General features: G+C 37.4%; 1 protein-coding gene across 4 annotated transcripts in view; it reads right to left on the reverse strand.

The window, feature by feature from the left end:
• Positions 1 to 780: 780 nt before the first annotated feature.
• Positions 781 to 24,728, reverse strand: part of ATP8B1 (ATPase phospholipid transporting 8B1) — a 134,896-nt gene continuing 110,948 nt past the window's right edge. For all 4 annotated transcript variants that reach the window (XM_036761138.1, XM_036761131.1, XM_036761153.1 and 1 more), the window contains exons 21-28: positions 23,328 to 23,460; positions 17,618 to 17,906; positions 12,857 to 13,080; positions 10,973 to 11,056; positions 8,775 to 9,020; positions 8,019 to 8,157; positions 6,686 to 6,816; positions 781 to 2,626 (exon numbers count right to left, since the gene is read on the reverse strand). In XM_036761138.1, the coding sequence (XP_036617033.1) occupies positions 2,402 to 2,626; positions 6,686 to 6,816; positions 8,019 to 8,157; positions 8,775 to 9,020; positions 10,973 to 11,056; positions 12,857 to 13,080; positions 17,618 to 17,906; positions 23,328 to 23,460 (1,471 nt within the window). In that variant the 3' untranslated portion in view covers positions 781 to 2,401. The remainder of the gene's footprint in view (positions 2,627 to 6,685; positions 6,817 to 8,018; positions 8,158 to 8,774; positions 9,021 to 10,972; positions 11,057 to 12,856; positions 13,081 to 17,617; positions 17,907 to 23,327; positions 23,461 to 24,728) is intronic.

A 24,728-nucleotide genomic window follows, 5' to 3' on the forward strand; every position in this document is an offset into this window, starting at 1 on the left:
CCTAATTACAACAAAAAACCTCACTTAGATAAACATCTGCTGTTAAATGGAAGGCTGTAAAATGAGATGAAAAAAAATAATCAACTATTCACACACACTCCGTAGCATTAACTCAATAGCTTAGTGACTACTACAACATAAAGGTATGATCTAGGCTTTTAAAAAAAAATCTTTCTATCCTTAGGGCCTGCACACAGCAGGTGCATGGTAGATGTGTGTTTAATTCCATTGTTTCACGTGGCATAGAATGGTCTGCTCCCATCTTATTTCTACTAATGAGCTCACAGTACCACTCAGTTTTTAGACATTTTTTGGTGTGTGTCATTTGAAGCCATAAACTTGTTTGTTTCTTGGCAAATATATCATTCACTTGGCTGACTACTGAATCCCATTAAGAATATGTGTTTTGAAATCAATCCAACTTGCTTCAGTGCCTTGTGTTTACCTGGAGGTAGCCAGCCACAGCTGTTACCATCACTTTTATCTCAGAGAAGAGGGAATCCCAGCTAGAGTTAGCAGCTTACACAAAATCATGCCGGTAGAAGGGCAACCCCGGGAGTTCATAAACAGGTCTTGGACTCCAAGGCGATTGCTCCTTCCACTCCATTGTCTTATAGTATATTCACTTCTGCATTGAAACTCTAAACTCCCCCTCCGATTTCCAGCCTCATCCTTCTGAACCATACTTCACAGAACTCATCCAAGCATCAGATGCCTTCTTCTATATTCATAATCTGTGAAAGCTTCATACATCTGTGAAAAGATGATTATTTTCCAAGATATACTACTAAAGCATTTATTACTCTTTAAACAAAATATTTACATAAAATCTCAGATTTACAGATAAAAGGAAATCATTTTCCAAAGCAATTTGCATATTAAGATTGTTAATATTGCACCCTACGGTATAAGTCTTTGACACATTCGCATTGTCAATCTTCCCCACATTCAATCACCACAAAACAGAAGAGAAATATAAAATTGACATAATTATACACTCAGTTTACCTTTGTTTAAAAAAGTGAATTTTACATTCCTTTTTATTCACATGATAAAGGAAAAGTTGTAAACTTTCTTTAATTTATTTCCACAAAATGAAGAACTATACATTCCCTTGTCGCACCTGGAAGAACTATATACATTTTTTAAGCTCCTTAAAAGGAATTAACATGACAGGCAGATATTTTTAACATTGAGTAGCAGCGTGTTGGTAGAGGGCAGTATTGGTGAAACACATTTATATCTTCACTAGCAAAACAAACTAGTGCATATTCTAGACAGAATGAGGAAAGCCTTTGGACAAAAATAAGGTTTTTACCTCTTTAAAAGATGCTTCACATAATTAAACTAAAATGAGAGTTTGAAATGAACACATACTAATATCCTTCGAAATGTGGTTAATAACATCCTTTCCTTTTTCTCAAGGTAGCTCTAGGAACATCCGAGTGAAAAAGAATGAGGTCTCTGTTACTCATTTCCCTTATAAAAATACTTATAATTATATATAGGTAGGCACAAAAGTTTCCTTCTCAAAAGAAAGCTCTGCAAAATACTTGGTGATTTATCACTATTTTCCACATTTACATAGTTGTATTGCAAACAAAAAAAACCCATAGATTTTCTTTTTAGGAAAAAAAAAGGTTTTTACAGTAGTACTTTAGGAGGTTTCCTAAACAGCATGCTTTGAGAAGATTAAAAATTATTATAATGTACTCTACTAGACTTGCACTAAAAAGAAGCAAAGGAGACATGTGCCAGATTCAATGGACTTTTTTTAGATTGCACCAATTTGTTAAACCAAACATTCAAAAAGCAAGGAGAGCATTAAACCATGAAGCCCATTTATGACTCTGCAGAGGCCTTCAGAACCCTCAGCTCCCAGATAAGGAATTTTTAATTACACTCTTTTGCTGGTATCCTCTTGAGTAAAAATTCACATTAATATAGTGGCCTAGAGAGCTTATTGAACATCTTGGTTATTCACGTTGAATATTACTGACAGGAGACATTAACTTTAATTTTGTTACATATCATCAGTATTAACTATATATATATATAATATATAATGTATATATTATATATAATTTGCTGTTTCAAGTGTCACATCACTATGAGTTTAAGGTTTTAAAAAATAAATCCTCTGAGTAACAAATATCTTGGATAATTTCATGATATAGTCTAATGTTTGACTAATGGAATTAAAAAAATACCCATACTTGGCTTAATTTTTAATAGTCCCAACCAAGTAGGTTTTCATGTATAAAGGTCGCTCATCTTCAATATTCTTGTGTCAAATTCAAATTTTAAAAAAGTCCTGAGAGTCGGTCATAAAAAATATATAGATATATTTTTTTCTTTGTGCAATTATTCCAGTAAAACTATTTCCATGGAAAAATCTGCATCAGCTCTCTACAGTTCGCCTGTATTCTGCAGTTCCATCTGCAATTACTGCATCCAATGGAGATCGCTTTTTGCGTATGCTACGTCCTGAGGAGATGAGGTCAGCGTATCCCCGCTGATGGGAGAAAGCATAACCAGAGCGACGAGACGACACTCCCCGTCGAAACACGTTTTGCCTTCGTTTCCATTGCTCTTCTGCTTTATACTTTTTCCGACTTTTCTGAATCTGCAACAAGGAAATGAATGCATGAGGTTAAGGCAGATGGGTCATTTGAATGCTCTCCTAGGACCAGCTAAAGTCACACCTTCCACAGGAAGTCTTTCTTATTCCTCCTTAATCTCAGTGCCTTCTGAACTCTTGTGATTGTTCTTCAGTTTATCCTGTATATGTCTTGTTTTTATATAGCTATTTGCATAATGTCTCCCTCACTAGATTGTGAAATACTTTATAGCAGGGATTGTTTTTTTTTTCTTTCATTGAATCTCCAGCTCTTACCACATACATATATGTATGTATATTTCAACCCTGAGTTCAAATATGATCTGGTTTTCCCTGTTCTTCAGGACTGAATTTATCCTTGTGTTTCAGTCCTATATTTCCAAGTGTCTGCTGGATAACTCCATGGGTATGTACTGTCATCCCTGCAAAAGTAACATATTTAAAACTTGAACTCAAGTATTCATTCTTCAAATAAGTGCCTAAAGTACACTCAGTCTTGCGGCTGTAAGACATGGTTGCTGCCCTCTTGGACCTTACAGAGTCTAGCAGAGCGATAGCAAACCCAGATGACTAGAAAATGAATTATTACATGATGAGTACATTTAAAAAAGTGTAGCACATACACAAAAAAACACTATGTGAGGTCAAAGCGACAAAAGATTACAGAGTGGAAACAAGAATTTAGGAATGTCTTAGCTGTAGTTCTAGAGAAACTGACATCACTACAAAGACCTGAGGGTTAGACCAGGTAATGTCAACATGAAGAAACTATGGGGAAATGTGTTATTATGAGAAAGAATGCTGTCCCTAGGCAGGACAATGGAAAGCACCTGATTGACTTGCAGTACTTGTTCCTAGTATGTGCCAATCACCATTTGGTTACTGCGGCCCACTGACCATATCTTCATCAATTTCCTAACTTTGTACTTCCTTCTAGCATTGTATGATTCTCTTCCAAATCATTCATCTTTCCAATGTGTTATTTCACATTTGTATCCTGGAAAGTGCCAGTATATCAGACCCAAAAAGTGAGTTGTTAATAACTTTCCTGCATAAGTTAGCGGAGTAGCAGATGATAAGTAATAGTAATAAGCACCAATTTTCAGCTAAGAGCAAAATGTTCATCTTTCAGTTCTGAACCACTGAACTACCTCCAATTTATCTCTTTTCTCCTCAACCCAACAGTAATATAAATTGACCAGCCATATTGCTCTTCAGGGAAGTGCATGGCTATGACTCCTGTGGGGATGTTCATTATGTACGCAGGTTAAAAAAAATCCTTGGTAAGCTTGGTTAAATGGAGAAATAAATTCTTTAACAGTGGAGAGACAGAGATCAAGGAAGTCTTCATAGAAAACGTGATGCTGACCTGAGCTTGAAAGGAGCAGTAGGAATTCTCCTGATAAAGATAGGAAGGGAATCCATTTGAGAACAGGGAACAGTACATGAACCAAGGCAAAGCAATGGAAAGGAGAGGATGTGTTCTGGGGCAGAGAGTAGACTATTGTGACTAATGTATAAATTATATGGAAGGGAACAATACAAGATAGGAAAGATAAGAACCCTGACAAATTGTAAAGGGCTTTGAATGCCAAGCAAAGTAGTTTGACCTTTATTCAGTAGTTAATAAGGAGTCATTGGATTTTTTTTTTAGCATACCATGAGATTATAGATTTATATCTGGAAGAGACGTTGTCGATCATCTAGTCCAATCTCTTCATTTTTCAGATAATGAAAGGGAAGCCCTTAGAGGTTAAATGAGCTGGCCAAGGTCACGCAGATGGTAAATGGTATACCAGGATTTGAACCCAGGTCCTCTGACTCTCTACCTAATGTTCTATCTATGGCCCAACATTATCCCCCAGAAGAATGACCTGGTTATAAGGAAGATTATTCTGGCATGCACTGGAGGGGAGTGAGGCAGAGTAGAGGGGGGATGGTCTGATAGAGATCAGCTGCAATAGTCCAGGTAGATGAAAATGAAGGCATGTACCAAGGTAGAAGCACTGGGAATAGAGAGGGGGAATATGAGAGCTGCTATGGAGGTGCAAGGCATAAAAACCAGTAAGAGCCTGGAGAAGTGGAAAAAGAAGGAAGAGTCAAAATAATACCAATTTAAAATGTGGGAGACTCAGGGAATTGTGGTGTGTCTGACAGAAATAGTGAAGTAAGAACAAGAAGAAGGTTTAAGAAGAAAATATCAATCTTGCTTTGGGCTACACTGAGTTTGTAGTTGTGGGGAGCCACCACATTGCTCTAGAGCACAGGAAGGAGGTCATCTGCATTGGGTGGGGAGATTGAAACTACAACTTGTAAATGAAGCAAATGAACAATAGTAGCAAAGAAGACAGTACAGAAAGAGGAGAAGAGAAACAAGGACTGAACCTTGGGGAAAACCCACTTTAAGGAGATAGAAAGAAGAGAAGGAATAACGAAAGAAAACTAAAAGAGTGGGCAGAAATGTACGAGGTGAACCAGGACAGTTTGGTACCTCCTTCATTGAGGACGCAGCAAATTCAGTAGACTCAAGTGACATATAGCAGTGTCGAATATGCTGCCAAGAGCTCAAGGAGGATGAGGAACAAAGAAACAATTGGATTTGGTGCTTAGGAGGTCAATGCTGGCTTTCCAGAGAGCAACTTGGAATGATGGGGACAGCAGCCAGATTGTGAAGGGCTGAGGTGGTGAGGACATAAAGGTATACTATATAGATGATTTTCTCTATAAGTTTAGGAGTGAAGGGGTAGAGAAAGACAGGAAGGGAAAGGAAAGCCCTCTTTTTAAAAATTAGGAATACATGTAGGCAGATGGAGAGGAATCACTTGGAAAGGGAGATTTCCTCCCCAAGCCCACTCCTCTTCCAAACTTAACTTATTGATGTTGGGACAACCTTCATTCCAGCCATCCAGGCAAAAAAAAATCTGTCATGTTTGACTCTTATTTTTTTCTCATCACTCCCTGCCACCTCCACCTATAGCTAATCAGTTCCTAAATTCCATTGAATTTCTGTTTTTCTGACCCTTTTCAGTCTTGCTGTTACACTGCCACATTCCTTCCTCTCCCTCTTCCTCCCCATAGCTAATTAGTTCCTAAATTTCATTGAATCTACGTATTCTCTATTCTCCCCAACCCCACATACACACACCACCAGGCTCATTCTATCTTGTCTTAATATTGCAACAGATTTACAATGGTCTGTCTCCTAGTCTTCTTCAAACCAACTTCACACTGTTACTAGAGAGAATCTTTCTAATGAATGAGTTTGTTCCCCTCAATACCCTGCTCAAACATTTTGAGTGGCTCCAAATAACCTACCAATAAAATATAAATGTCTTGGCTTGGCAGACAAAGCTCTCCACAGTCTGGCTCCAACTTGTCTTTCCATCCTTACCTCAAACTATTTACCTTCACCTGTTCCATCAAACTGGACTCCTTTATGTTCATATATTCTTGCCCTATCCTCTCCAGCCTCTTTGCATGTGCATATCCCAGGAAAAGTCTCCTACACTCCTGCCATCTGAAATCCTTCAAGCTTAAGGGCCACCTTTTCTATGACACCTTCTCTGATATGTCCTGCTGTGCATAATGCTCTCTCTCCATGCACTTATCACATTATACCTGGCATTTTACTTATTTATATGCCTATATTATCCCCCTTATTCAGCTATAAGCTCTCTAAGGGTATCTGCTGTCTTGCTTCCTCTTTGCATCCCTAGTACCTAGTATGGTACATTGCATATAATGATGGTGCTCAGGTGTTTTTCATTTATGTCTAACTCTTTATGACCCCATTTGGGCTTTTCTTTGCAAAGATATTGGAGTAATTTGCCATTTCCTTCTCCAGTTCATTTTACAGATGAGAAAATGGAGGCAAATAGGGATAAGTGACTTACCCAGGGTCATACAGCTAGTAAGTGTCTGAGGCCAGATTTGAACTCAGGAAGATGAATCTTCCTGACTGCAGGATATCACTCTATCCACTGTGCCACCTGGCTGCCCTTACTGCATATAATAGACGCCTAATAAATTCTTGTTGAATTAAAGGAGGATAATACTTCTACTTACCTTATCGCTTTCTGACGGCCAGATGGTCATACTTAAGAAACGTAAGGCGATAATGGGAAGCAAGCACACCGCAACTGTTAAAATGATGGTCAACCAAATATATGGCTGCCTCAGGGCATTTGAAGCAGTTCCTATGAAGAATGACAGTAGAAAGGTATAAATTCCTGTCATTTGGCAATGACATCCTCATCCTTATTATTTAGATAATAATATCTAAAAACCAGAATTAACTCCTGGATATTCATGACTGTGGAATGTGCAGAGTTTATTTGTTGAAACCAGGATCATATCTCCCCCCCAAACTCCCATAGCTCTCAACACAATTTTAGGGAACACAAGTGAATGAATATCAGCCCCAGCAAAGTAAAATTAGAAAAGTAAGAGGTAAATGTGCTTACCCCTACCCTCCATGGCCTTTCTGGGGAAAAAACATACTTTATAAAGTTTTTTAGATTACACACGATATTGGTCTCTTATTATGGATAGAACTGAGTTGACCATATAATTGAAAAATATTCAGAATAACAATAATCCTGTGTTGTACTAACAAATGGGAAAATCAAATTAAGTTCTTTCATTAGGGTTTTTTTTTAAAGGACTGATTTATAGTTTTGGTCAGATGTTATTTTGAAACACCAATGAACATTTATTAGGTCTGGGCAAATGACAATACTAATTCAGAAATAAACTTAGTAATCTGATCCAAACAAACAATTTAGATGCAAAAATTAGCATCCCTTATGGCTAATTTTGCTTGATTATTGCTTTGTGTGTTATGATTGTAAATTCAAATGAATCATAGAATGGTCTTTTTAACTTTAATTTTTACAGTGCCTGTAATTACTTAATAAATGTAATGAGCAGTTTCTGGCAATTGTCTGTCACTGGGATTACTTTGGATCTAAACAAAGATCTAAACAAACAAGACTTGTTAAAATTTCGGCGTAAACGTAGGGAAAAAGAGATTTATAGCAAATCTCTTATAGAACCTTAGAATTTAAGTAGATTTTTATTTTTTTCCTTGAACTAGATTTTTTTTTTTTGGGAGGGGAAAGTCCGGGCAATTGGAGTTAAGTAACTTGCCCAAGGTCACACAGTTAGTAAGTTTGTCAAGTGTCTGAGGCTGGATTTAAACTCAGGTCCTCTTGACTCCAGCGCCGGTACGCTACTTCCTGCACCACCTAGTTGCCCCTGAACTTGATTTTTAAAGAAGGAAACAATCTCTAGGACCACTGACCAATACATCAATATACAGAATTTATTCCTATCAGAAGTTAAAAGAAAAAAGGGGTACTTTCTTATAATTTATGTTGGGAATGTAGAAAGAACTGACCTGTGAACTGGAAAGCAGATGGGAAGAGAACGTGGATTCCTGCACTGTGAAAGTCAAACATGATGCCAAAATAAAGAGCAATGCTCCCAAAAATGGAAAAAGCATTCACAAAAGTCCAGTAGGAAGTGTCTAAGCCAATCTGTTGGTAAACCAAAGAGAAAACAGCACTCATTTGAGGATTAGTAGAACAATAATAATAATGACTTACATTAGGTAAGTTCTTGAAGGTTGCAAGGCACTTTATCTGCCTCATCTTACTTGATCCCCACAACCATCAGGCAAGTCAGTGGGGCAGGTATTATTATCTCTGTTTTTCAGGAGAGGTAACTAAGACTCAGAGATATTAAATGAATAAACTTAATACAACTAGCAAAGGGGCAAACTTAAAGCTGAACCTGGATCTTCTGACTCCAGGGTCAGGGCTTTTCCTTTCTTTCAAGAAAGAAAGAATAGATGGGTCTAGAATTTAGCAATTTGGATGGGAATTGATTTGAAGGCTCTTCAGTCCCAAATCAGCCTTACCATCCTCAATTGTCTGGGGAAAAAAGGGATGAAAATTATATTCATAGTATAGAAAGTTGGAGAGAAGATAGAAGTTCATGCATGAAGATACAAAAATGTGCATAGATGTGATATATAAACACCTATTGTTCATAAACACATATTATTATATAAACATATGTAATTCAACTAGTTGAAATTATTCAACTAAATCAGCCAAATTATTCCAGAAATTATTCAACTAAATCTGCTTACTTGAAAATTGACTGTTATTGTAAGGGCAGATGCAACCGTAACAGCAAAGGATTGGTAGTCTGAAGGCGCCTCCCCATCTTGCCCCATGGTTTGTAGATAAGCTCCGTATGGTATGAAGAAGAGGATCAATGATGTTATGATTCCATGGAACAAGCTTATGAAGAATTTCTTATAGTTAAACAACGAATCTCTCTGTCCTACTACATATAACCTGGGGAAGCGAAGACTCAGCTTGTCACTCACGTCCTTAAGAGAAAAATAAAATAAGAGATATTAGCCATTGGGCACAAAGGAAACCAAAGCAACATTACAGTGCCCAGGGCAGGGACACAATTGATGGGCACTTTATATATATATATATATATGTATTTATATACACACACACACATATATGATAGATGGTTTCCTTTTTAGAGCTGTGAATTTTATTAAAACACATTTTTATTATTTGCTCTTTAACCTGCTACAGTATTCAAAGGTTTTACTGTCATAAAATATAAAGATCACTATCATTTCTCCTTAACTAACTCCATCCTGGTTACAAAGGAAAATATTTAATCCGAACCCACCGACAAAGAATCTGACCGTGTGGAGATACCATACTTCGCAACTGTGGTACCCACCATTCACAAAGACTGAGAATGTTCATTGCAGTTCAAAGTTCCACTGCTTTTGGGTTTTCCTAATTGAAACCACTGTACTAATCATTCATTATTTTCTTGGTTTTGTTTCCTTTGATCAGGGTTGTTCTGTAACAGAGTTCCCATGCATGGCAGGAAGCTTCATGGTAGTCTCTTTGTTTAGGCTCATAAAGAGCAATACCTCTTTGAGGAATTCCTTTTTTAGGAGAAATAACTGGCCATCCCCATTAATCGAATTTCTTGTTGTTTTTAGGTAGGTGTGTAATCAAACCAATTCCTCCATCTACTTTATTCCCCCTTCTGAAAAAAGTCTATACTTTGCCTTTCCCTTTAGCTACTATTTCTTTAGGTTTTTTTGGTTTAATTTTATAGTGAGGATGTTGATATGGATATGGTTCAGTTCCTCTAGCAGTCTGTCAATTCAGTGATTGTTGGACATAGGTCACATGTCAAATATAATGAAGATTACATTTTTATTTGTACACAAGCTAAAATTTTTTGTTTGAAAATACCCTCTGTCCCTTTCCTTTTTGTCTATTTCATACATATCCATAACTACAAAAATCCAAACCAAAACAAACAAAAAATGCCACACATTTTGGTGATGAGAATTTCCATGCTTTGTTTGGCTGGCAGTTGGATGGCAGACACATAGTCTATTACTGGGTGTGTACTTGAGGTGTCTCCAGTCCCTTCCAGATTTACCTATGCGTTCTTCCAAGATAACCTACATAAATTCTTCTAGTAATGCCCTATTTCAGTGTTTCATCATGGAATGGAGGTGAGAGTTGGGATTTGAGAAGGATATGTACAAGCTTTGGAAAATTCTATCAAGATGAAAAGGCTTCTGGGATTAAATTTAGATAAATATCTAATACCAAAGGTGTCAACCCCCAGTCCTCAGATGTATGCACAAGAAAAACTCTCCAGTGACTCAGACTCACATTAAAATATAATTGGAGAATGTTTAACAAAATTAACTACCATGCAACATAATGTTAATTTACAGTTTTCTAAGTTAGCATTCAGTGTCAAGAATCTGTTTCTATTTGAGTTTGACACCACTATTTTATACTATATCCAAATGGATGTGACGTAAATATAAAAGGTCACATAATTTAAAAAAAAAGGGGGAGAATGGAAGGAGGCACTTTGCACAACTAAGGATAGGTAGGAGAATTCTTAACCAAACAATGAATAGAAATGACCATAAAAGATGACAATTTTGATTATATAAAATTAAAAAGCTTTTCTGCAATCAAAACCCAATTCAACTAGGTTAATAAAAGCAGCAATAAACTGCGGGAAAAAAAGCTGTTACAGGTAACATGTTAACTTACATTTCCTGCACAGATAATGTTCAGTGCCTCGTCCTCAACTTTACAGTGAGACGAAAGCCTGGAACAGAGGTGATCCTTGCTCCTCTGTCATTTCCGCATTATAATCACTCTTAATGCATTAAACTAAAATAATAAATTCTTAAAAATTATTTTAGCTTTTTCCAAATGTGCCCAAGCTCTTCTATATAAGTCTTATTCTACAAATCAAGGGTCATACCTGATCCAGCAAGCCAACGAGCAGCACGGGGAGACTTGAATACAGTACATTGTACAGTGTGATGTACCAGTCTTCATAAGCAGTCTGAAGTGAAAATAACAACAGATATTTAGATAGCATTTTAAAAGTTTGCAAAGCATTTTACATCAACTGAGTCATTCATTCCTCATAACTCTGAGGCACTATGGGTAATATTACCCCATTTAATAGGTGAGAAAGCAGGCTCAGAGAGGTAAGTGACTGGCTTATGTTCACATAGCTAGTATCATAAGTAGGAAGAAGGATTTGGACTCAATACTTTGTGACTTCAAGCCTATTATTCACACTGTCTCAGAAACACAGTAGACCTAAACTATATGTTATCCCATTTTGCTAATGGGAAGAAACAGTAATAAGGGTTTCTCTGGCCTGGGAGAGACGTGTTGCCAACATAAATTTTAGTCAAATCTATTATTCGAGAAAAGAGAAATTCAGTAAGTCTCTTTCCGTAAAATGGGTAAGGGCACAGGTTATTCCATAAACTGGATCATATGTAAAATTGACAATATACCCAAATAATTTTAAACATGTTGATATTCTTCATTTTTTCCATTATCAATATAGTAGGATTCATAAAAATGTTATTAAGAATTATATTAGGGGCAGCTAGGTGGCACAGTGAGTAGAGCACCGGCCCTGGAGTCAGGAGTACTTGAGTTCAAATCCGGCCTCAGACACTTGACACATTAACTAGCTGTGTGACCTTGGGCAAGTCACTTAACCCCAATTGCCCTGCCTTCCCCCCTGCAAAAAAAAAGAATTATATTAAAGTTTAAAAGTGTGTTGTGAGCATATACACACATGTATACACATATTTTTTTAAACTAGTCAGTCCTTTGCCATCTTGACAAATGTTTACAAAAATGAGTTGCATAAAAGGGGATTTTATAGTATGAAAAGATTCTTCAGAGATAAGGAGTGAGCCAATTGTTGAAATTCTCTCACCAGAATAGAAAGTAAGCTATACAAGGGTAGAGACTTGTATTTCAATGTCCCCAGTGCTTAGAAAGTAGGACAGTAGGCACTTAATAAGCATTTATTTACTGATTGAAAGATAAGTAATTTAAGATAAAGAATTCTGTGTGGTTCTGCCAAAAGGCAGGAGAAAGGAACCTCTTTGACCTCTATCATGCTTATAATTTTTTGTCTTCTGAAGCATCCTGGTGAGTATAAAGATTAGCACAAAGGAAATAAACTATGGCATTGGATCAAGTATAGTTGAGATATTCATTTTTCTGCTGTTAATACATTAAACACTCTCTGTAATGCCATTCTGTTTCCTTATGAGTATTGAACGTGGAGAATGTTGTGCAACTGAACACACGCAGGAACAGAGGACAAAGACTGGCCAAAAGTATGAAAATTCCCCAACAATGGTAACACTATGACTTAATAACAGCACAAAGATATTAGAGAGGTTTCCATTTTTATATTTTCCTAGGCAAATATTTCCATAACTATACTTATATTTAAGTAAACTTGAATTATTTTCCCTCTATTTTCAAGATTTTAAGTATACACACACATATATACATAAGGTCTATATTAAACTGGGAACAAACTCATTAAAAAGCCTAAATAAACTACTATTTAAAAACTATCAGAAACATGATAGAGGGTACAAGAGGCCAAAATAATATAGTCCAACATGCTTCAATTGTAAAGAATAATACCCATCCCTACCCCCAAAAGAGACAATTAACAAAATGAAAATGAACTACTATAATCTCAACAGTCAAAGTAGTTGCAATTATCAACAACTTAGGGCTTTATGGAAATTCACTTAGCAGTAACCTGCAGTCACTGAAAATTTACAATAATTAAAAAACAAATATCTCATATTACCTGTGCTGAGTACCCATTGAAGAAGGAATACCAGAAATGAACCAAAGTGAATGCAAAGTTCTTGTAGAAGAAGTATCTGAGAAACTTGCACATCCTGATGTAGGACCATCGACCGTGGACCAACAAAAGTCTTTGCAGATATCTGAACTGAGCAAAAGAGTAATCACTAGACATGACCGCTTGCATGCCTTCTTGTCCACTTATGCCAATACCAATGTGGGCAGCTAATGAGAGAAATACAAAAGAAGATATCTTGGTTATGGACATATTAGAAGAGAAAAAACACCAACCAAATGGCCAACCTCCAGTCCACCCATACCCTAAAACTGCAAAAATGAGCAGAAAATAACATAAATGGAATACGACCTTATATTTTGGATAAATAAAATTAATGGCACAATTATTCTCCTGAATCTTATCTCTGTATAATGATGTTCTTCCCCTGTAGCTTCTTCTGAACTCAACCCAGAATCGAATACTTGATGTTCTGAGACTTGAAAAACAGCAAAACCTGGCCATCTGAGGTTATTTTAAAAAGTTGTCAGGAATAAAATTGATAAAGACCTTATATTTTTACCGTTTTAAGAGTCATTAGGTCATCTTTTCTGGTCAATGAATGAGAAAATTATGAATCCCTCACTGTAGTGTTAGCCAATAGCCTCTAACACTTTTGTTCTGATGACTCAGTGATTCTGGGCACTTCAGTGCTAGAGCAGTGGAGTAAATGCTCTGTGATGTCCTTCCCATGCTGGAAAGGTTTGAGCACTAGCCCCCAAATAGACTGTGCTGTGACATAGACAATGTAGCTAAATATGGATAGGTTCCTCACCAGAAGCTCACTCCACTCTTGTGGCCCCTTCCTCCGATTGTCTGATTCCTTCCCAAACCTCCAATTTAAGGAAAACATCTATCCCAGTCATGTCATCATTACTCTTCAGGTTCCACTCCTGACTCTCCAGATGTTCTCCATCATGCTCCTGTGTGGGTACTTTCCCCCTCTTCCCTTCTTCCTTTCCAGCTTCCTTTTATGTGTGTGTCTTCCCCATTGGAACATAATCTTCTTGAGGACAAGAACGTTTGTCTTTCTGCTTATATTTGTATTTCCAGTGCTGAACACAGTGCTGGCACAGAGCAAGCACCTAAATGTTTGTTGACAGGACTAGGCTACCTGGTGGCAATTACTATGATCCCAGAAAACTTACAAGGAAACATCTACTAAGGTGTAGTGAGGTTGTGATCTGCATTTGTTGAAGGAGTACCCAAAATGACATTATCACAGATCTTCTTAAGCATTTAAGCATTAAGAAGTTACTATAGTGATGAAAAATAATGGAGAAGTGAAAAAAGGAGGGGAAAATGGAACACAGCAAATTAATCGCTTCCTAGAGTCTAGGAGGGGGAAAGCTAGGTGGTGCAATGGATGGAATGCCTGGCCTGGAATCAGGAAGACTCATCTTCCTGAGTTCAAATCTGGCCTCAGATGCTTACTAGTTGTGTGACCCTGAGCATGTCACTTCACCCTGTTTGACTCAGTTTCCTCATCTGTAAAATAAGCTGGAGAAGGACATGGCAAACCAAATGAGGTCACCAAGGGCCAGACATGACTGAAATGACCAAGCAAAAGCAAAAAATTCCAGGAGACAGTCAAAACCTGAGTGGAATTATAAGCCACAAAAGAGATTCAAAAATCAATTCCAAGTTTTGAATTGATTTGAAACTTTGATAAACAGAAAACCAGCTTAACTGGCTATTTGACTTGGTAAAGCTACTCTGAAGGATATTTAAATTAGTTACATCCTGTTAGCTCCTATTTTCTTCTATGTAGCATATCATTAAATTAGAAAGAAACTTGAATTTTAAACAAGTTGACAGGCATTTTTTGATCTATGGCTTTAAGACTGGTGGAAGAAAGAAGCAGTATAAATAAATATTATCGCCCCCATATTACAGATGAGGAAACTGAAGGTCAGAAAAGTTTAATGAGTTGCCTACAACCAGACATCTAACAAGTGTCAGAGCTAGCCCTCCAGTCTATATCTTCTTATTCCATGGTCAAGGTTCTTTCCAAAACAACAGTGTCTCCAAGAACTTAATTTTAGATAATATATATATTCCTGGAAAAGTTAACAGCCTTTCCTTAGATAACACAGACTTTATCAAGTTTGCATTTAATATCTTCTATTTCATGTGGTTAATTATAGCACAAAGTTACAAAGAAGACTGTGGTGGGGATTTGCACAATCAAGTATCACCCATATGTGACTTGACTGACTTAAATCAAAAAATTTTAGAGTTTGAAGGAACTTTAAGGATTTGTCCACTTTAACTGCCTAGTTTTAAAGATAAGTGAACTTAAGCCCAAAGAGATTCAATGGCCTCATTACTGGCCTGAACCAAACAATTAAAATGCTAAGTTTGGAGCAAAAACCAAAAGTAAAATAAAACCAAACAAAAATCTCTTGGCTTAATTGAAAAACAAAAACAGTCTCCAAAGGAAAGCTAGAAACGATCACAATGGTCAACATAAGAGGTAATGATGTCTACACTGGAGCAGTGGCCTTGAATGTAGAAATGGAAGCTCTCTGAGTGAGGCCTGGGCCTATGCTATTTTTGTATAACAAGCACCTTAACACAGTGTCTTGAACATAGCAGACCTTAATAAATGTTTGCTGCTGAACCAAAATAAACAAATTTGGAAGATATCACAATGGTACATTGTTGACAGGCTCATAAATTTAGAAGAAATCTAAAAGTTAGGTACATGTGACTTCCAAACTCATCGCTACGTTAGGCCAAAAATGAAGGAAATTAACTAACTAAATAAAAATAAGAAAAAACCAATAAAATAATAAATAAAATAAAGGAAAAAAATAAATAAAATAAAGGAAAAGCTAAATGTAAAAAATGTGTGGCCTATCTGTTATTTTTCATTTTTTTTTTGGAGGGGAGAAGGCAGGGCAATTGGGGTTAAGTGACTTGCCCAAGGTCACACAGTAAGTCTGTCAAATGTCTGAGGCTGGATTTGAACTCAGGTCCTCCTGACTCCAAGGCCGGTGCTCTACTCACTGTGCCACCTAGCTGCCCCTCATTTTTCATTATCCGTGCCACTGTCCAAACCATTCATGTGCCATCTATAGCAGTGGAGAGCCTAAACAAAGAGGCCCTAGTCATTGTAACAAATGTCACATGAGTTGTGAAAATACGAGTTCAAAACTCGTATTGGAGTTTTGAAACTGAATTGGAATAGAACTAGAGGGGGAGGCAGATACAAAAGTCAATGAGATGACAACAGTAATAAGGCATACATCATACAGCAGACTCTTGTCAAGGAAATTAACATAGTCTGAATATATATTGAGAAGAAGAGGAGGAGGAAGAGTAGAAGATTCTAGAAAAAGAAAGAGATATAAGTATGAGTCATCAAATAGATTGGAAGGGAAAACAACAGTAATAAATAATTACTATTAAACTTTTAGCAAGATAACATATACCATGCGCACAAGTCCTAAATTAGTTTATTCATAAAATCATAGAACCGGAAGGGTCCTTAAACCTCACTGTATATATGGAGGGACCGAGGGCCTGAAAAGGGGAAATCACTTGTTCAAGTTCACACAGGGAGTAGCAAACTAAAATCAGAGAAGAAATTTCCTGATGGCATGTTCATGGCTCTCTCTACTGTACTACACTGGCTCATGACCTCAATTGTAGCTATAATATGAGATCACAAAACAAAAATATAGATTGTAGTGTTGGCTTTGGTTTGACAGAGTTTAACACTGGTTCTACTATCTTTTTTCTCTAGCCCAGTTCTTTAAGTGACAGTCTTTAAAGAAAATTGAGAAGATCTGGGACAAAACTTCCCTGGAATTGTTCTATAATATTTTATGGAATGTCAATACTTTTAGTGAGACTATATGATAATGAGGCTCTTTTCAGTAACAAATTCCTCTTATATGGTGTCCCAGATGGACTTCTATCATCCCAAATAATAGGATTATAGACTTATAGGATCAAAACATTTTGGAATTGGAAAGGACTTTAAGGATTCATCCAATTCAACCACTTTATTTTAAAGACAAATGAATTGACTCGGATTACAATAGGTCACATAATAAATAGTGAGGATCCAAAAGACACATAAAGCATTAAAGAGTTTCCAGATAGGAAATGAATGCTGTGGTGAAAGATTTTATATACACACATATACTGTGTGTGTGTGTGTGTATGTATAATACACACATATGTATATATATACCATATGTATATATGCACATATACACACACACACACACGTTGAAGTATCTTATCCATATAAACTTATCTGTATATACTTGTTTAATTATCGCCCTTTAAAAAATATCATGGCCACTGTCCCTTAAGATTGCTGCCCTAATGAACTTTCTGTTGTAAAAAAAAAAGCATTTAAGCAAAACCAAATAGTGTTGGTCAGTATATTCCACATTTCACATCTGTAGGTCTCTTTACTGAGAGGGAATAGGGTATGTTTCATTACCAGCATTCTTCGACTGACCTTGTTTATACAATTCAGCAATTATATTTTTGAAAAATAAGTATAGAAAAAAAAGTAAATTCAATATTTTACATTGAGAAGGTATACAGAAATGCATTGAATTCCATGAGTTAGAAATGGGAATGGCACTTATGAAATCTCCAAAATAATTTTCTGATCATTTCATTGGGAGTTTCTACAGCCTCACAGAATAAGCCTTCCTAACAACTTTCGGGTGTGTTACTTACTCTTAATCATATTCACATCATTGGCGCCATCCCCAATAGCCAGTGTTATGGCTTTCTTGTATTTCTTCACAAGCTCCACGACCATGGCCTTCTGCTTGGGAGTGACGCGGCAGCAGATGACTGCACTGCACTCACATGCCAAGTCAACAAAATTCTTCTGCTGTTGTTCTTTATTAGCCTCAAGTCTCCTTTTACTCTGAGTACGCATTCGTCTTTCCTCTTCTGTCCTGGGGAATTTCAGTTTCAGGATTCTACTTCTCTTTGTCTTCTTTTCTAGAAGAATTTGATTCTATGGTGCCAGAGAGAAAAAGGTTAACATTTAACAATAATCTGCCTCTTGCTCTAAGATTACCTCTCTCTAGGAACCTAAGAAAATGATATGAACTTTATTATAAAAATCAATAATAGTAACGATGATGGTGGTAGCTAACATTTAAATAGCACTTACTATGTGCCAGGCACTGTGCTAAGTACTTTACAATTATTTTCTCATTTGATTCTCACAACAACCCTGGGAGGGAGGTGCTATTGTTAGCCACATTTTATATATAAGGAATTGAGGCAGAGTTTAAATGAACTGCCCAGGGTCACACAGCTAAGGCCACATTTGAACTCAGGTCTTTCTGACTCCAGGCTCAGCGCTCTGTGCACTATGGCACCACCTAGCTGCCTTGTCCATTGACATTGTCTTTTTCTTATTTTACGTCATGTTTTCATAGAACAGCAAAGAGACGAAGAGAAGATAAGTACATATTGTAGTCATTTTGCTAACTTGAAGCTAACACTTGCTTTAAAAAATATTATTTTTCTTGTTATCTTATGCTTTTACATTGTGTTCATCTCCAAACACATTCCTCGCCCTTCCCCACCTAGCAAGCCATTCCATGCAGCAAGTATTTAAAAAAAAAAAAGTTTAGCAAAATCAATACCTCGATCAATACTTCAATTGTGTCTGACAGCATTTATAACATTATACACCTATTACCCTCTATGTTTTGTGCTTTCAGTTTTAAACAAGAATATTTTTGTGAGGATAATATTTATCTTTGGAACCACCTCCAATCTAGTCCCAGATTTAATCATAGTTGACATACACAAGTAAATATCTTCAAGACCGGAAAAATGTATAACCAACATTGGCTGTTATAATTATTTATTACAGCGATGTCAGGAAAAAATTATTCCAACTTGTATTTTTGTTAAAACTTGCATTCAAACTTTGTATTATCATTTAACAGATTCTAAACCTACTCAGTATAGAGAAAGGAAGGAAGAATTTGCTCACCTTTGACCAGTGTTATCTGACAATGACATCAGGGAATTGGTCAATGGTTAATTATGTACCAAGGCGAACTCATATGTGCAATAGCCTTAAAGTGGAGGTTTTCAGGTAGATAAAAAGACCTTGAATGGGCAAACTACAGGGGCCCATAACATGAATGAGAGGGAGGAGGAAAAAGGCAATAACTAAAACTGGATACATGTTGGCAGAACTTAAAAGATAAATGACAACTCTGTGCTATAGGGGAAAAGGAAGACCAAAATGAAGATATAGAGATCAAATGAAAACTATGAGAAGATAGGAAGGAACGAAATAAATGAGAATAACGTCCATGAATAAAAAGAAATGGAGGGAACAATAAGGGCAACCCAACATTTCATTCTTTTATTTCATTTTCCATTAAGGCAGCTTAAAAACTAAACTAATTAAAGTGAAAAGCCTTTATTAGTTTTCTAGAATAATTCAGTATGTACCTGGGGGGAAAGCGTTACAGACAGGAATAAAATTAGGTAGGTTCAGGCTATATAACATTTTTGTTGGAATGATGTTCGTGGGTTCCTGCGTTCCCCAAAATGCTGTTGGTACTTTGCTATTCTAATTGTGTACTAATCTCAGAACCTACATCACTTTGCCCTGACTTTCTACTACCCAGGACATGATCTTTGATACTGGCTAGAATCCCAATAGCCCCGTTGTGTTTGTAGCTAAAATGGAAGCTAGGCTTGGGCACTGACCTAAAGCCTTCAGAAGAGCCAATCTTACCAGTGATGAAATCTCTTTTATCTTTGAACCAGAGAACATCTGCCCATTTCTTTCTATTCTAATTGCATGCCTCATTTGGAGCCTATTCAATTCCCATCTGGTCTACTGTCATCTTGCTTATGGTACTTCATCCACCTGTGTTCCATTGTCAATAAATGTTCCAAAAATCATCTTTGAAGTATTGCTCCAACCATATTCTTCACAAGCTTGTAATCAGAGGATCACTGCCCAAATTATCAAAGCCATCCTCTTAATTCTGTGCTTCAAAGCGTAACTAGCTAATCTCTTCGCTCTCTCCTTTGTTGTTGGGTGCTACTTTCTAACTCTCATACATAAACTCTTCTCCAGCCAGGTTATATTTCTCCATGTTTTCCAAGCTGTGTTTTACCTCCAATCTCTAAGCCTTTGTTCAAACTGCTCCTGAGGAAATAACAAATGCCATCCTGGGTTCCAACAAAACCTATCTCCTCTAATCTTGAAAATCCTTTCTGCTCATTCATTCAACAACCTAGAACAAAACCTTGTCATGTATAAAATACTGTGATAGCTACTGATGGGAATATAAAAATTATTAATATATATTCCCTTCTCACAAGGGACTTACCATATAATTAAAGTGAGATGAGATATTTGCATGGGAGAAATACAGATAAAAAGCAAAAGACAATGTGTTATGAGAGTCCAAAAGTGGGAGACGCCAATTTACCTGGAGTGTGTGGGTGAGGGAAGACTTCATGGAAGGACTAGTCCTTGAACTGAACTCTGAAGGATTTCAAAAGGCAGAGGATGGTGGCAGGTAGAGAAAGAGAGAGGCTATTTCAGGTCATGGGAACAGCCTGAACAAAGGCAGAGCAATAGAAAGTACAAATATTCAGGGAATGGCCACTAGTCAGATGATTCCAAGGTTTCAAACCTGGATATCTGGGAAGATGGTAGTGACATTAAGAGGAATAGGGAAATTAGGAGGTAGGGGAGGTTTTGGAGGTAAGATAGTGTTAATTCAGTTTGGAACATAATGAGTTTGAGATTCTGAAAGGACACTTAGGTGGATATGTCTAACCAGCAGTTGGAAATGTCCACTTAGAGTTCTGAGAAGTAAGGAGGGGCCAGATTAGCAAAGACATCAAAAAGGAAGAATGATAATTCTTGAAGGACCAATGGGAGAAAAGGTATCCTAATGCACTATTTGTGGATGTGTGAACTGAGTCAGTCATTCTAAAACAATTTAGAACTATACCCCTAACACCACTAAAATGTGTCCTCTGACCAAATAACATCATTACTATGCATATACACCCAAAGAGGTCAAAGATAGGTAAAAAGAACCCACTGAGTACAAAAATATTCTTAGCTTATTTGGAAATAAAATTAGTGTCCACTAACTGGGGAATGGCTTAACAAATCTTCCTTTCTGAACGTAGTGGACCACTTTGGTACTCAAAGAAATCACAGAAAGGATGGATTCAGAGAGACTTGGTAAGACTTAAACTCACACAGAATGAATTAAGTAGAATCAGGAGAACAACATGTACAATAACATAAAGAAAAACAACTTTTGAAGACTTAAGAACTCCAATTAGTACAATAACAAATCATGACTCAAGAACACTGGTGATGAAACATACTTTCCACCTCTTGAGGGAAAGGAATGAGACATACATTTTCAGGCAGGGTCAACACATGAATTTGTTTTACTTGACTTATTTGTTATAAGGGAGAGCTATTATTGAAACATTTAAAAATACACAGATGAAAACAGAAAGAGGTTCAGTAGAGAAGTGTTGGTAGGTTCTATTTAGTATTAGATTTAATATTTAATATATACTTTTAAAATGCTGTACATAATAGAGATTCAAGCTCTTATTCATTCTGGTTTTTTGGATATAGAAATGTTCACATTTTTAAGTTCCTAAGAAAGAGAATTTTTAAATTGACATTGAATATTAGGGAAATATATTCATTAGTGTCACTGTTAATAGAAGATTTCAAGAACGTCAAAAGCAAGTCTTTATTAGGAAAAAGTTCAGGATCATGTCGAGAGAGTATAACCATTTGTGGCTATAGGCCTTAGACAGGAGTCTACTACTAATTTCTCCCAGTTTTGTAACACCACTTTACCTCCCTGCTGGCTAACCTAGGGCCTGGCCAGCTGATGTATTCTGAGTTTCCTTTACCATCACTTATCTTAGTTTTCCTGGGCCTCAATAAGGAAGAAAGCAGAAGGAGGTGGCATGGTTGTCTAATAGCCCACCAACCTCCTAGCACACTGATCTGTCATGCATTAGAAAAAGGAATATAGCACAAACCACTAAAAAGGAAACCTTATGGTTTATTATATATACATTCCCCTAAAGAGTCAGCCAAATCGGCCTTTTTACCTTTTTTCACATTCTATTTCCTCTTTCCATACCATTGCACTGGCAGTCTCCAATGCCTGCAATGTGCTCCTTCCTCACCTTTGCTTCTCGGAATCGTTTCTTCACTCAAACACCAGCTCTTACGTGAAGTCTCTCATGATCTTGCGGTGGTTACTAGACGCCTGGCCGCCCCCCCCGCCACCCAAATTACCTTAAATTATACTCATGTATACATGTTTGTCTTCCCTGACATAGAATGGAAGCTCCTTGAGGGAAGGAATGGTTTCATTTTTCCCTTTGGATCCCCAGGATTGTGAGTGCCTGGCACATATTAGGCACTAAATCAATGTTCGTTGATTGATTGTTTGATTAGGGCAGGAAGAATGAAGGTAGAGTAGCAAAAGGAAAATATATCAGTTTGACAAAGTGTAAATATTTTTATGGCTTAAAAACAGTCTTCCCCCTTTGCCTCTGGTCTTTAGGTCTTTTTGAACCTGGGACCCCAAGCTCCTTATCACATGACTTCCTGCGTCCAATTATTATGTTTTCTAGTTTTGCGTTTGGGCTCTCAAGTTGGTCCATCCCAAAATGCCGCTACTCATGGACATGGGTCGAACTACAATACCAGATGCCTTTTTCTTTCCCAGGTTTTTCTCCTCTTCTGCCTAAATTTTTTTCCTACTGATCCTTGGGCTTGATATGAGTTCAGTTCTAGGTTCTGTTGCTATGGATTTGGTTAGCCAAGGAACCTTGGCTTTCAAGAACCTGCTACTCTCGACCACAATTATAGGACCAGGAATGAATGGTCGGAGTCAATAATTTTTTTCTTACACTACACTGCCTGCAGACCTGGGGAGAGAACCCTCTTAAATCAGAAAGACTCTTGTTTGTTTATATCTGTTTAAAATCTCCCTCTGTTTAAAAAAAATTATTAAATCTTTTGTTTTTATATGATCAATATATTGTACTGTATGCCTTTCCCAACTCCCTCCCAGAAAGCCATCCCCTCTAAAATGAAAAAAAAAAAGAGAAAAAGGAAAAAGTTCAGCAAAGGTAACCAACATATCAACAAAGTGCAGTATTCTAGACAATACTCTACAGTCATCAGATTCCCTGATCACTGCGAGGAAGGTGCCTTCTGGCATCTTTTCTTTGGGGCCTAATTTGAATTCAGATCTTCCTGACTTCAGGTCCAATATTCTATCCACTGTACCACTTAGTTGCCTCAAATGAACAATGGAGAATTTATAAAAAAAAATAAGGAAAAACTAACCCAAATGGCTACTCTCTACAGTTTAAAGATACATACCAACCAGGAACCAGTGATGATTAAAGCACGGTTTCCACCAGTCGGAAAGAAAGGTTCATTCACAGCAGGAGAGAATTTTGCATAAACCCCAGCTCTATTCTTTTGGTTTTCCCTCCTTGTGTGTAGAAGAGCACTGGGGGAAAAAATAAGCACGAGTTTTAAACTTAAAGCTTTCTAGGAACTAAACTCAGCAGTTCAAAATGCTGTCTTGGGCACATCATCTTATTGAGATTTGATTATCTTATTCCGAGGCTGCTGTGCTCCTGGATGTGTATTTGTCTGGGCAAAGCAATGGAAAATAGAGCAGAGGGTAAATTTTTCCCAGAACCGTAAGGAAAAGAACTATGGATTGAATGAGGATCTAACAGGGTGGCCCTTAGTTATATATGTCTCCCCTACTCCCACCCTTCTTTTCACCAATGTGTGATTAGGTTTGAGCCTGTGCCAGCATAACAGAAGAGGAAGATCCTGGGGTGGGGGGTGGGGTAGGGGAACAAGGAAACAAGAATGCCTAGTTCAGAGGTGGGGAACCTGCAGCCTCGAGGCCACACGTGGCCCTCTAGGGTCTCAAGTGTGGCCCTTTGACTGAATCCAAACTTCACCCTTTAATAAAAGGATTTGTTCTATAAAGCTTGGACTCAGTCAAAAGGTCACATCCAAGGACCTAGAAGGCCACATGTGGCCTCGAGGCTGTAGGTTTCTCATCCCTGGTTTCAGAGAAGTGACATAGGACCTGGCCAACATGAAAGTTTGAAAAGAGCAGCAAGGACTGAGAAGGGTGGGGTGATAGCATTTGGCTCCCGTGTGTTCTTCCCCAGTTTCCGGACAGGACAGAGACCCTCACCCTCTGAATTTGCTCATGTAAATACTGAGCAGAAAAGCAGCAGCATTAGGAGCTGATGCGGCCCTATGGCACGCAGATAGCAGAGAACAGAGCTGAGTTGCTAATTCTCCTCCTTTCCAGTAGGAGCAGGAAGCAGAGGCTTGGAACTAAGTATCTGACCTCTGTTCTTTTTAAACCTAAGTTTCTGTAGCCATTGCCTACAGATAATGGCTGGGTTTGAATCTAAGTGTGCACACTGTCTTTTTATACTCCTGTTTGCCTTGGCCACAGGGCGAAAAGAGTCTGCCATGTGGTGATTGTTTTAAATATTTGGCTTTCATGGCTTTTGCTTCCAAGGATATGAGTAAAGAACTTTGTACAATGATGCCATGCTTCAGTAATTTTAACTCCACTATGTCATTCTTGTATGATTTAATTCCATTAAGACTTAGCATCAAAGGGTAAAGGTAGAGGTTCTCAGTGGGTGGGGTCACCAGAAGTCACAGGAGTCTTCCTGGACAAATTCACAAACCACAGCCTTGACTAACAAGGCCGAGCTCCCATTCACAAAAAGGGCC

This window comes from Trichosurus vulpecula, chromosome 1 (assembly GCF_011100635.1).
Source record: "Trichosurus vulpecula isolate mTriVul1 chromosome 1, mTriVul1.pri, whole genome shotgun sequence".
Lineage (NCBI taxonomy): Eukaryota > Metazoa > Chordata > Mammalia > Diprotodontia > Phalangeridae > Trichosurus > Trichosurus vulpecula.